The following is a 13,666-nucleotide window of genomic DNA, read 5'->3' as shown; positions in this document are numbered from 1 at the left end:
CAGCATTTTTGTCTACCTTGGAGATAGATTATTGATCAGTTTGGGTGTCTGGGGCGACTATGGGGAGAAGGCAGGAGAATGGGGTTAGGAGGGAGAGATAGATCAGCCATGATTGAATGGTGGTGTAGACCTGATGGGCTGAATGGCCTAATTCTGCTCCTATGACCCGATGAGCCTGTGATCTTTGTTTGTCCGGTGACATCCCTGAGTTGTGGATGACAAATCTGTTTTGCCAAGTCATGGAGTGTTGCAACAGACCCTTACGCAGAACATGCCCACATTGGCCAACATGTCCCAGCTACACTAGTCATAGGGCACAGGGCTGCTAAGATCTTACAAGTTCACATATTATAGGAGTGGAATTAGGCCATTCGGCCCATTGAGGCCACTCTGCCATTGAATCGTGGCCTCATAACCCCATTCTCCTGCCTTCTCCCCATAACCGTCTCCAGCTATAAATTCCTCGGAGTACACATCTCGGAGGATTTGTCCTGGTCCCTCAACACCTCCAAGCTGATCAAAAAGGCACAGCAGCGCCTTTACTTCCTTAGGAGGCTCAAGAAAGCCCACCTGTCCCCCCCGGATCCTGACCAACTTTTACCGCTGTACTATACAGAGTATCCTGACCACCTGCTTCACGGTATGGTACAGCAGTTGCACCGTAGCGGACAGGAAGGCACTACAACGGGTGGTGAAAACCGCGCAGCACATCATCGGTGCCCCGCTCCCTGCCATGGATGCCCTCCACCGAAAACGGTGTCTGAGACGGGCTGGGAAGATCATCAAAGACCCCTCACACCCCAACCATGGACTGTTTGCCCTCCTCCCATCAGGGAGGCGGTACAGGAGCCTCAGGTCACGTACCAGCAGGATGAGGAAAAGCTTCTATAACAACACAATCACACTGCTGAACTCGGAGTCCCGCCGATAGATTTCTCCAGTCTCTCCGTCCCCATTGTTTAATTATTCTGTATTTTTTGATTATTCTGTATCTTCTCTCTTTCTATTTTGTTTTATTTCTTTATGTACAACTACTACAGACTGACGCAAAACTGCATTTCGTACTCATACTTGTATTTGTGCGATGACATTAAAGTTGAATTGAATTGAACTGGTCAGTTTAATTACATTATTATCATAATAATATACATGAAACTCTCAATGCCTTGTAACTATATTTTGTCTGTTGGCAGACTAATTTCCCTCGAGGGTAAATAAAGTTGTATCGTACTGAGTTAGATTTAGTTCTTAGGGCTAATGGAATCAAGGGATATGGGGGGAAATCGACAATAGGAGCCGGCGTAGGCCATTCAGCCCTTCGACCCAGCACCACCATTCAAGGACATTATTGCCATAGAGGGAGTGCAGAGACGGTTCACCAGACTGATTCCTGGGATGTCAGGACTGTCTTATGAAGAAAGACTGGATAGACTTGGTTTATACTCTCTAGAATTTAGGAGATTGAGAGGGGATCTTATAGAAACTTACAAAAGAATAAGGAGTAGGCCATTTAGAACGGAGACGAGGAAACACCTTTTCACACAGAGAGTGGTGAATCTCTGGAACTCTCTGCCACAGAGGGTAGTTGAGGCCAGTTCATTGGCTATATTTAAGAGGGAGTTAGAGGTGGCCCTTGTGGCTAAGGGGATCAGGGGGTATGGAGAGAAGGCAGGTACGGGATACTGAGTTGATCAGCCATGATCAGCCATGATCATCTAAGATGATTTTGGACAATCAGCCATGATCATCTTGAATGGTGGTGCTGGCTGGAAGGGCCGAATGGCCTACGCCGGCACCTATTGTCTATGTTTCTATGGATCATAAGTTGGGCTGGAGGGCCTGTTTCTACCCTGTGTGAGTCTGTGCCCCTTGTGTTGTCCTAGCTGAGTGAGCAGTATGGGCCTGTGTTCACCTTCTGGTTCAGCGGCTACCCGGCAGTGGTGGTGTGTGGTACTGAGGCAGTGAGGGAAGTCTTGGTCACCCATGGACATGACTTCAGTGGCCGATACCTCTTCCCCATCCTCGAACGAATCTCAAACGGCTACGGTAAGATAAGAACCTATTTTAAATTATCCTTTGTGTAATTGTAGCCGGTCCTAAAAGGTCAACCTATCTCTCTCTGTCTCTCTCGAGATAGACAATAGACGATAGGTGCAGGAGTAGAGGCCATTTGGCCCTTCGAGCCAGCACCGCCATTCAATGTGATCATGGCTGATCATCCCCAATCAGTACCCCGTTCCTGCCTTCTCCCCATATCCCCTGACTCCGCTATTTTTAAGAGCCCTATCTAGCTCTCTCTTGAAAGCATCCAGAGAACCTGCCTCCACTGCCCTCTGAAGCAGTGAATTCCACAGACACAAATGCTGCCTGTCCCACTGAGTTACCCCAGTATTTAGTCCATTCACATTAGTTCTATGTTATCCCACTATACATCAACTGGTAGAAGGTACAGGAGCCTGAAGACTGCAACGTCCAGGTTCAGGAATAGCTACTTCCCCACAGCCATCAGACTATTAAACCTGGTTCAGACAAAACTCTGATTATTAATAACCCATTATCTGTTATTTGCACTCTATCAGTTTATTTATTCATGTGTGTATATATTTATATTATGGTATATGGACACGCTGATCTGTTTTGTAGTCAATGCCTACTATGTTCTGTTGTGCTGAAGCAAAGCAAGAATTTCATTGTCCTATCAGGTACACATGACTATAAACTCACTTCAACTTGAACTTGAACTCCCTGCAATTTACAGAAGCCAATTAACCTATAAACCCGCGTGTATTTTGGGTGTGGGAGGAAACTGGAGCACCCGGAGAAAACCCACGCGGTCCCAGGGGAGAACGTGCAAACTCCGCACACAGACGGCATCCGAGGTCGGGATCGAACCAGAGTCTCTGCTGCTGTGAGGCAGGGGCTCTGCCTGTTGCGCCACTGTGCTGCCCAAGAAGCACAATTGCTTTTGGGAAGGTGGTGTTGAGACACTACCTTGTGCTGCAGATACTCTCATGTGGAATTGGAGTGACGGGGAATCAAGGATTTCAATACAGTGATGAATAAATAACTTCAATAGAAGGTAGACAAAAGTGCTGGAGAAACTCAGCGGGTGCAGCAGCATCTATGGAGCAAAGGAAATAGGCAACGTTTCGAGCCGAAACCCGAAAGGGTTTTGGCCCGAAACGTTGCCTATTTCCTAAAACGGTTCCCAAAATGTTGCCTACTTCCATCGCTCCACAGATGCTGCTGCACCCGCTGAGTTTCTCCAGCACCTTTGTCCACCTTCGATTTTCCAGCATCTGCAGTTCCTTCTTAAACAAATTATATCAATATATTTCCAAGACAGGATGGTTTAGTTTAGTTTAGTTAGAGATACAGCGCGGAAACAGGCCCTTAAGCCCACCGAGTCCGCGCCGACCAGCGATCCCCGCACACTGACACCATCTTACACACACTAAACAATTATCAGCCTGAGATTTTAATTTAAGAACTGATTCGGCTTGGAGTGTTCCAAATTCCCACTGACTGCCTCCTGCGTGAGTCTGAAGTAGGGTCTCGACTCGAAACGTCACCTGTTGCTTTACTCCACTGACCCGCTGAGTTACTCCAGCTTTATTGTGTCTGTCTTTGGTTTAAACCAGCATCTGCAGTTCACTCAGAACGGCCGACTTAGGGTTACTGAACATCCCGTGGTCTAGGCATAAGCTCTGGGGCGACCGAGCCTTTGCGGTTGCAGCTCCTAGACTGTGGAACAGCATCCCCCTTCCCATCAGAACTGCCCCCTCCATCGACTCCTTTAAGGCGAGACTTAAAACTCATCTCTACTCCCAAGCCTCTGAGCGAGGGCTATATGTATGTATTTATGTATGTACTTAATCTATGAACCACTGTTGTATAACGTTAGTACCTCCACCAATGTAAAGCACTTTGGGCAACGAGAGTTGTTTTTTAAATGTGCTATAGAAATAAAAGTGGCTTGACTTGACAACTTTCTTCCACATCTCTCTTGCAGGAGTTGCCTTCAGCAGTGGGGAGAGATGGAAACAGCTTCGAAGATTCACTCTCAGCACCTTGAGGGATTATGGAATGGGGAAAAAGAGTATCGAGGAGAGAATCCAGGAGGAAGCTCAGTTCCTGGTTACAAGCTTCAGGAATAAAAAAGGTTTTAAAAAAAAATATATCATATTTTTATTAGAAGCATGTATCCAAATAATATTAAGCGACAATTTAATTACAGATTTCTTACATAGCTGGTGGGAGATGTTCCCGATGTTAGGGAAGTCCAGGACAAGGGGTCACAGCTTAAGGATAAGGGGGAAATCCTTTAAAACCGAGATGAGAAGAACTTTTTTCACACAGAGAGTGGTGAATCTCTGGAACTCTCTGCCACAGAGGGTAGTTGAGGTCAGTTCATTGGCTATATTTAAGAGGGAGTTAGATGTGGCCCTTGTGGCTAAAGGGATCAGGGGGTATGGAGAGAAGGCAGGTACAGGCTACTGAGTTGGATGATCAGCCATGATCATATTGAATGGCGGTGCAGGCTCGAAGGGCCGAATGGCCTACTCCTGCACCTAATTTCTATGTTTCTATGTTTCTATGAGACCGCTTTTCGGAGCTCTCACAATGGCAACTTCTCACACCCGAATTGCGGGGTTGAAAATGACCTGGAGCTGGGCCTTATGCCCCTGTCCCACTTAGGAAGCCTGAACGGAAACCTCTGGAGACTTTGAGCCCCACCCAAGGTTTCCGTGCGGTTCCCAGAGGTTTTTGTCAGTCTCCCTACCTGCTTCCACTACCTGCAACCACCTGCAACCTCCGGGAACCGCACGGAAACCTTGGGTGGGGCGTAAAGTCTCCAGAGGTTTCCGTTCAGGTTTCCTAAGTGGGACGGGGGCATTACATCGCCCGGCGCGGCTTTATCGACCGCGGGACTTACCATCGCCTGCCGGGGGCTTTAACATCGACAAGACTTTGCCTTCCATCACAGTGAGGAGGAGATTCACTGTGTTATGTTTGTGTAAATTGTGTTAAGTGTGTGTCTTGGTTCTTTTCTTGTTGTTTGACTGCAGAAACCAAATTTCGTTTGAACTTCTTTTGAGGTTCAAATGACGAGAAATGGTATTGTATTGTATTGCTTGTCCACATGCCTATGCAAAAGTCTCTTAAATACCACTATCATATCTGCTTTAACCACCAGCACAGCAGCATGGTCCAGCCATTCACCACCAAACAAATCTTGTCCCCACATATTTCCTTTAAACATTGACCCCCTCACCATAAAGCTGCGCCCTCTGGTATTTGATATTTGATAGCGATTGGCATTTTAACATTGTGTGCTCTCCTAACCACTGGCTCCCTGTGCGGTTCCGTATACATTTCAAGACCCTCCTCTATGTCTACAAAGCCCTCAATGGGCTTGCCCCCACCTACATTGAAAGTCTTCTCACCCACCACTCCACCTCCAGGTCTCACAGATCGGCCGGCTTGGGGCTGCTGAATATCCCGCGGTCTAGGCATAAGCTCAGGGGCGATCGTGCCTTTGCGGTTGCAGCTCCTAGACTGTGGAATAGCATCCCCCTTCCCATCAGAACAAACTGCCCCCTCCATCGACTCCTTTAAGTCAAGACTAAAATCATATCTATACTCCCAAGCCTTTCCTGACGTCCACTGAGTGAGGGCTACATGTATATATGTATGTAGCTTGTTTGTCTATACTAGTCTTATAACAAATGTAAAGCACTTTGGCCAACGAGAGTTGTTTTTTAAATGTGCTATAGAAATAAATGTGACTTGACTTGACTCTATTTGGACTAGGTGGCCCATTTAAGGCAGATTTCCCACTGAGGTGTGCAACATCGAACATCATCTGTTCCATCGCCTTTGGGGAACGATTCGATTATGAAGATCAGAGCTTTCTCAAGCGGATGGGGATGATCGCACAAGTTATCCGTGTTTTAAGTAGTCCCTGGGCACAGGTATGGATCTTGTTTCATTGTAAGGACCATGCTTTAACTGAAGCTGACGGAAGTCCAGAACCAGGGGTCACACACAGTTTAGGAATAAGGGGTCGGGCCATTTAAGAGTGCGTATAATCCTACTAGGCATCAAATATATTCAGACACACTACCTTGCTTGTGACTGATCACTGTATCTGTTTTGCAGTTGTACAATAACTTCCCGAGGATCATGAATTTTCTGCCCGGACCTCACCAGAAGTTCTTCCAAAACATTACAAGTATAAAAAGTTTTCTGAGCAAAACTATTCAAAGTCACAAAGAGGTCCACCAGAAGGATTTCCCCAGGGATTACATTGACACGTTTCTCAACAAGATGGATGAGGTAATGACACCGTATTGCATTCATTCTTCCAACTCTTGAGTTGGAAGGAACTGCAGATGCTGGTTTAAAACCGAAGGTAGACACAAAAAGGTGGAGTAACTCAGCGGGACAGGCAGCATCTCTGGAGAGAAGGAATGGTGACGTTTCGGGTTGAGACCCTTCTTCAGATTCAGTCTGAAAAAGGGTCTCAACCCGTTCCTTCTCTCCAGAGATGCTGCCTGTCCCGCTGAGTTACTCCACCTTTTTGTGTGCAACTAGTGGACCTTGTTCACTGGAGTTTTGTACTGAACTGGTAAATTGGGCATTTAGAGTCACATAGTTGTACAGCTTAGAAACAGACCCTTTAGCCCAAACAGACTATGTTGACCAACATGGCACGGTGGCACAGCGGTAGATGCTGCCTTACAGCACCAGAGTCCTGGGTTTGATCTTTACTACCAGTGTTTGTCTGTGCGGAGTTTGCATGTTCTCCCCGTGGGTTTTCTCCGAGATCTTCGGTCTCCGAAGACGTACATGTTTGTAGGTCAATTGGATTTGCCTAAATGTAAAAATTGTTCCCTAGTGTGCGTAGGATAGTGTTAATGTGTGGGGATCGCTGGTCGGTACGGACTCGCTGGGCCGAAGGGCCTGTTTGCACACAGTCTGTCTCGAAACTAAAAACTAAAAAAACTAAACATTAAGACAAAAGTTTTAAGAAAAATCTAACATTGCCTGAAGACTGCTTTAAACTAAAAAACTAAATACAAGGACATAAGTTTATGAAAAATCTAATATTGTCTGAAATGTTTGCTTTCATTCAGGAAAAAAATGAGCTTAACTCAGAATTCAATCAAGAAAACTTGTTGCTTACGACACTGAATTTATTTTTGGCTGGAACTGAAACAACCAGCACGACACTGCACTGGTCCATCCAGATCCTGGCCAAGTATCCAGAAATCCAAGGTATGCTTTGTTACTGCAGAAAGCCCATGGCCAAAATGCTGGAGTAACTCAGCGGGACAGGCAGCATCTCTGGAGAGAAGGAATGGGTGACGTTACAGCTCGAGACCCTTCTCCAGACTGACACCGGGGGGAGGGAGATAGATGGATAAGGAAGGGTAAGGTGTGAAAACGAGACATCAACAAAGATGGTGATCAAGGAAAATGTAAAATAGAATACATTTTCTGTTTCCGCGCTGTATCTCTAACCTTCTGAACCTGTAGTCAGCTGGGCAGTACTCTGCATATTGGATGTGTTGTGCACACTATAACATGCTGTTTGTGTCAATTTAAAACTGTCTAGTGAAGATGATTTGACTATAACATTGTCTAGTTTTTTCCATTCCCTTAAGGTTCTTACTAAGTATGAGTTCTTATAAATATCTGTCCTAGTGAATGGGATTTCTATTTGCATATCAGTTCTCTTTCTTGTCCCCCTTACTGTTGAGTATGTTATGTATCTATCTGCAGTTATGCCCACCATCCCCCTTTTGAATCTTGTACAACATGCAAACTAAATGGGCCTCCTCCATGGCCAGAGTGAGCACCACTGGAAACTGGAGGAGCAGCACCTCATATTCTGCTTGGGCAGTCTGCACCCTAGCGGCATAAACATTGACTTCTCCAATTTCTGGTAGCCCTTGCTGTGTCCTCCCCTTCTCAGCTCTCCCTCAGCCCTCTCTCCTCCTCCTCTTCCTTTCTCCCCCCCCCCCCCACCACCCTCACATCAGTCTGAAGAAGGGTTTCGACCCGAAACGTTGCCTATTTCCTTCGCTCTATAGATGCTGACTCACCCGCTGAGTTTCTCCAGCATTTTTGTCTACCTCCGATTTTCCAGCATCTGTAGTTCCCTCTTAAACATAAATGAAAAATAACCTAAGTCCTCTTTAGCATTTCTAGATTCTCAAAGTGATACTCTCACCTTCCTAGAGATGCAAGCAAAACACAATTATTTCTGTAGGCCGAAGAAGGGTCTCGACCTGAAACGTCACCCATTCCTTCTCTCCAAAGATGTTGCCTGTCCCGCTGAGTTACTCCAGTTTTGTGTGTTTATAGTCAGATGTTAATGGTGACCAACATCTAAGTTAGAAAACGTGTACAGGCTACGTCTGTTGAAAGAAATGACACTTTGTTTATTGTGCTCCCCCAGAGACAATTCACGGTGAAATCGATGACGTTATTGGACCGAATCGAAGTCCTAAGGCGGAAGATCGGGCAAAGATGCCTTACACTGATGCGGTCATTCACGAGGTGCAACGTTACATTGACATCGCCCCCATGAGTATTCCACACATGGCAATGAGTGATGTACGATTCAGAGAATACTTGATACCCAAGGTTAGCATCAAACCTTTATCATGTTGGTGGAGTCCAGAACCAGGGGCCACACACACACACACAGTTTAAGAATAAGGGGTAAGCCGTATAGAACAGAGACGAGGAAACACTTTTTCTCACAGAGAGTTGTGAGTCTGTGGAATTCTCTGCCTCAGAGGGCGGTGGAGGCGGGATACTTTCAAAAGAGAGCTAGATAGGGCTCTTAAAGATAGCGGAGTCAGGGGATATGAGTCAGGGGATTTTGACTTGAGAATTAAGGCTGAAGTTTAGGGGTAACATGAGGGGGAACTTCTTTACTCAGAGAGAGGTAGCTGTGTGGAATGAGCTTCCAGTGAATGTGGTGGAGGCAGGTTCGTTTTTATCATTTAAAAATAAATTGGATAGTTATATGGATGGGAAGGGAATGCAGGGTTATGGTCTGAGCGCAGGTAGATGGGACTAGGGGAGGTTATGTGTTCGGCACGGACTAGAAGGGTCGAGATGGCCTGTTTCCGTGCTGTAATTGTTATATGGTTATATGGTTATATGATATGGGGAGAAGGCAGGAATGGGGTACTGATTGGGGATGATCAGCCATGAAGACATGGAATGGCGATGCTGGCTCGAAGGGCCGAATGGCCTACTGCACCTATTGTCTATTGTATATCATGACTTTTGTATTTGTATTTTGCTTATAAATGGCCTCTTTTTGCTCTGGCATTTTATTTCATTCATATGTTTAAACTATAAAGTTTTATTCTTAAGTTTTTTATGTTTTATTCTTAATGTTAACACTTATTCTTAACACTGTAATGTTGTGTTGTTACTTGCGGGCGGAGCACCAAGGCAAATTCCTTGTATGTGAACATATTTGGCCAATAAACTCCATTCATTCATTCATAACATCAAACCAGAATGTATAAAACCATTGCTATGGTGAGAATGTTGTCAGCCCATTCTGTGGCCCAGAAAACACAGTGAAATCAGTGCCTAACTCCTCCACTGTCGGAGTGAGTCCAAACGCAAATTGGAGGAACAGCACCTCATATTTCGCTTGGACAGCTTACACCCCAGCGATTCGAATTGATTTCTCTAACTTCAGGTAACCTTTGCAACCCTCCTCTCTCTGTCCCTTCGCCACCTGAGTCGTTATACTAGTTTCATTGTTGTCCCGTTGAGTTTCATTGCCTGCATAACTCGTTATTGCTCAGCCCACAGCCAACAATGAACTATTGTGGGCTCCACCTTTGTACTTTTTTTTGCATATCTTTTGTTCATTTGTTCTACATCTCTCTATATCACCGCCTATATCTCCCTTTCCCCTGACTCCGTCTGAACATAGAAAATAGGTGCAGGAATAGGCCATTCGGCCCTTCGAGCCTGCACTGCCATTCAATATTATCATGGCTGATCATCCAACTCAGTATCCTGTACCTGCCTTCTCTCCATACCCTCTGGTCCCTTTAGCCACAAGGGCCAAATCTAACTCCCTCTTAAATATAGCTAATGAACTGTGGCCTCAACTACCCTCTGTGACAGAGAATTCCACAGATTCACCACTCTCTGTGTGAAAAATGTTTTTCTCATCTCGGTCCTAAAAGATTTCCCCCTTATCCTTAAACTGTGACCCCTTGTACTGGACTTCCCCAACATCGGGAACAATCTTCCTGCATCTAGCCTGTCCAACCCCTTAAGAATTTTATAAGTTTCTATTAGATCCCCCCTCAATCTTCTAAATCTTCTAACAGTGGCTTCAGTCTACCTTGTCTAAGCCCTCCAGTTCTGAAAGCTCTACAATATGTATGGGATGGGCATACATTCTTCTAAATTCTAGCGTGTACAAGCCGAGTCTATCCAGTCTTTCTTCATATGAAAGTCCTGCCATCCCAGCAATCAGTCTGGTGAACCTTCTCTGTACTCTCTCTATGGCAAGAATGTCCTTCCTCAGATTAGGAGCCCAAAACTGTACGCAATACTCCAGGTGTGGTCTCACCAAGACCCTGTACAACTGCAGTAGAACCTCCCTGCTCCTATACTCAAATCCTTTTGCTATGAAGAAGGATCTTGACCCGAAACATCACCTATTTCTTTTCTCCAGAGATGCTGCCTGACCCGCTGAGTTACCCCAGATGTTTGTGTCTATCTTCGGTTAAAAAACAGCATCTGCAGTTCCTTCCTGCACACTTCTGATGGGTGAGGTGGGATGAAGGCCCTGCTTCTGCGTTGTATCCCTAAACTAAACTAAATCTCAAAACGTTGCCTATTTCCTTCGCTCCACAGATGCTGCTGCACCCGCTGAGTTTCTCCAGCATTTTTGTGTACCTTCGATTTTCCAGCATCTGCAGTTCCTTCTTAAACTATAGATTTTCCAGGATGCTGATATTTCCTTCATTATATTAGCCAAGGGCAGTAATTTACCATCTCCATTCCTGTTCCTAGAAGATTGTGTTTCAGTCCAGGCCGGTGATTGAACGTAGAACATTCTGGCCTCCTAGAATCAATATCATATGAAACAGTGCTATAAATCGATCTTGCCATGTATATCATGATCTGTCATTACTACACCATATTGTATCACAGTGTACACTGTTCAACTCTTATATTTTGCTCATTACCTTGTCTTAATTTGTTTCTATACTCAGGGCATTTATGTGATCCCGGTTCTTTCCTCCGTCTTGAAAGAAGCCGGCCATTGGGAGACGCCGGAATCGTTTAATCCAAGTCATTTTCTTGATGAAAAGGGATGCTTCAAAAAGAGTGAAAGCTTCCTGGCTTTTTCTGCAGGTAAAATGTTTTATCGTCTTCTCTCCCTATGTGACCACATTGTGTGTAGAGTCATACAACGTGGAAACGAGTGCTTTAGCCCAACTTGCCCATGCTCAAAGACCCAAGATAGTCCACTCGACGAAAAAGACCTAGTACGGTCATGGGCAGATTCGTGGGTGATTTTCGGCCCCATTTCCGTAACCGGTTTCCGTCTCCGCACCGAAGATCCCGTAGCGGAGCAAAGATACTAGTGCGGAGACGGAAGCCGGTTACGGAAACATCCTCGTAAAAATCAAAGTTATTTGTGAAAAATCTTCTCTTCATTTTCAGAATTATAATTTATTAACTGCTCCCCCACAACGTTGATTACACTGCGAGTCGGGTCGGGTTACTGAAATGGATGAAAAAAAGGCCCACGTTCCGCTCTGTTGCGTACTACACGTCAGCCCATTGCATTTAGAATGAGTGATCTATCTTGCTTGCTATAGGATCTTTTCCCATGCTGACCAAGAAGTCTCTTCCACCCTGCTTTTGGCCCGTACCTTTCTAAACTCCCTCTGAAACTCTCTACCACAGAAGGAGGACTGGCTGAACTTTGTTGCCTTCCACTACACTGAAGAAAGCTGTGGTGGGTGTTTGTGTTGAACTTTTTTGGGTATTGTGTGTTCTTTTTAAGTGTATCGCTGCTGGCAAATTCATTTCACTGCACCTTTGCTTTGCATGTCTGTGATGAATAAAGTTGACTTTGGCTTTGACAGTGGAGGCCAATTCACTCGATGTATTCAAGCGAGTTACATATAGCTCTTGGGGCTGATGGAATCAAGGGATATGGAGAGAAAGCAGGAACGGGGTACTGTTTTGGATGATCAGCCATGATCATATTGAATGGTGGAGCAAACTATGAAAACAGCAATAAAATGGAGACTCGAGAAACTGCAGATGGTGCTTGCGTGCGTGTCATCCGAAGGGCCTGTTTCCACGCTGGATCTCTAAACTAAACAGGGGCAGCACAGTGACAGCGGTAGAATTGCTGCCTTGTAGCGCCAGAGACCCAGGTTCGATCCTGGCCACGGGTGCTGTCTGTACAGAGTTTGCACGTTCTCCCCGTGACCTGAATGGGTTTTCACCGCTTTCCTCCCACACTCCAAAGACGTACAGGTCCAGGTGAATTCGGTAAAATTGTAAATTGTCCACAGTGTGTTCGGGGTAGTATTGTGTGCAATATCTCTAAACTAAGCAAAAGATTTTGGTGTTTTTATTTCAGGCAAGAGAATGTGCCTGGGGGAATCCTTGGCTCGCATGGAACTTTTCCTTTTTTTGACCACTTTGCTGCAGAACTTTGTCATCGAGCCTGTCATCGATCGCAAGGATATCGACACCTCGCCCGTTACAAGTGGTTTTCTGGTTGTACCCCGCTCGTATGAATTCCATGCTATTTCTCGCTAAGTCATTTGGGACAGTTTGAAATGTGTAAGCATTTTCTGTCAGGAATTCATTGTTACTTTTTTTGCATATCTTTCAGTCATTTGTTCTCCATATCTCACCATATTATCGTCTGTATCTCTCATAGAAACATAGAAATTAGGTGCAGGAGTAGGCCATTCGGCCCTTCGAGCCTGCACCGCCATTCAATATGATCATGGCTGATCATCCAACTCAGTATCCCGTACCTGCCTTCTCTCCATACCCCCTGATCCCCTTCCCCTTAGGGCCACATCTAACTCCCTCTTAAATATAGCCAATGAACTGTGCCTCAACTACCCTCTGTGGCAGAGAGTTCCAGAGATTCACCACTCTCTGTGTGAAAAAAATCTCTCGTTTCCCTTTCCCCTGTCTCATAGTCTGAAGAAGGGTCTCGACCCGAAACGTCACCTAATCCTTCTCTCCAGAGATGCTGCCAGTCCCGCTGTATCTGCAGTTCTTCCATACACAATCCTTCACTAAGCAACATTGATCACTGTACCTTAATTGGTGACAATAAAATACTTTTGTGCCCTTTGTGCAAAATAGGTTGCCCCTCAGGTTCCTATTAAAACCCCCCACCTTAAACCTGTGTCTCTGGTTCAAGATTCCCCTACTCTGGGCAAACACACAGTCTCTTTCCCAATCTATTCCTCTCAAGATTTTGTACACCTCTATAAGATCTCATCTCATCCTCCTGTGCTACAAGGAATAGAGACCTAACCTGTTTAACCGCTCCCTGTAACTCAAGCCGGTGAACATGTGCCAGCATCTTCTCTGCACCCTTTCCAGTTCGATATCTTTC

The 13,666-nt window shown here is 45.5% G+C and overlaps 1 protein-coding gene across 2 annotated transcripts in view; it reads left to right on the top strand.

The window, feature by feature from the left end:
* Positions 1-13,096, top strand: part of LOC129714143 (cytochrome P450 2C9-like) — a 14,585-nt gene extending 1,489 nt beyond the window's left edge. For both annotated transcript variants that reach the window (XM_055663636.1, XM_055663635.1), the window contains 8 exons: positions 1,884-2,046; positions 4,013-4,162; positions 5,815-5,975; positions 6,163-6,339; positions 7,140-7,281; positions 8,468-8,655; positions 11,277-11,418; positions 12,665-13,096. In XM_055663636.1, the coding sequence (XP_055519611.1) occupies positions 1,884-2,046; positions 4,013-4,162; positions 5,815-5,975; positions 6,163-6,339; positions 7,140-7,281; positions 8,468-8,655; positions 11,277-11,418; positions 12,665-12,846 (1,305 nt within the window). In that variant the 3' untranslated portion in view covers positions 12,847-13,096. The remainder of the gene's footprint in view (positions 1-1,883; positions 2,047-4,012; positions 4,163-5,814; positions 5,976-6,162; positions 6,340-7,139; positions 7,282-8,467; positions 8,656-11,276; positions 11,419-12,664) is intronic.
* The last annotated feature ends 570 nt before the right edge of the window (positions 13,097-13,666 follow it).

Source organism: Leucoraja erinacea, chromosome 38, assembly GCF_028641065.1.
Source record: "Leucoraja erinacea ecotype New England chromosome 38, Leri_hhj_1, whole genome shotgun sequence".
NCBI classification, from domain to species: domain Eukaryota; kingdom Metazoa; phylum Chordata; class Chondrichthyes; order Rajiformes; family Rajidae; genus Leucoraja; species Leucoraja erinaceus.
Note: the sequence above shows the minus strand (reverse complement) of the source record. Positions and strands in the feature narration are given on the sequence as shown.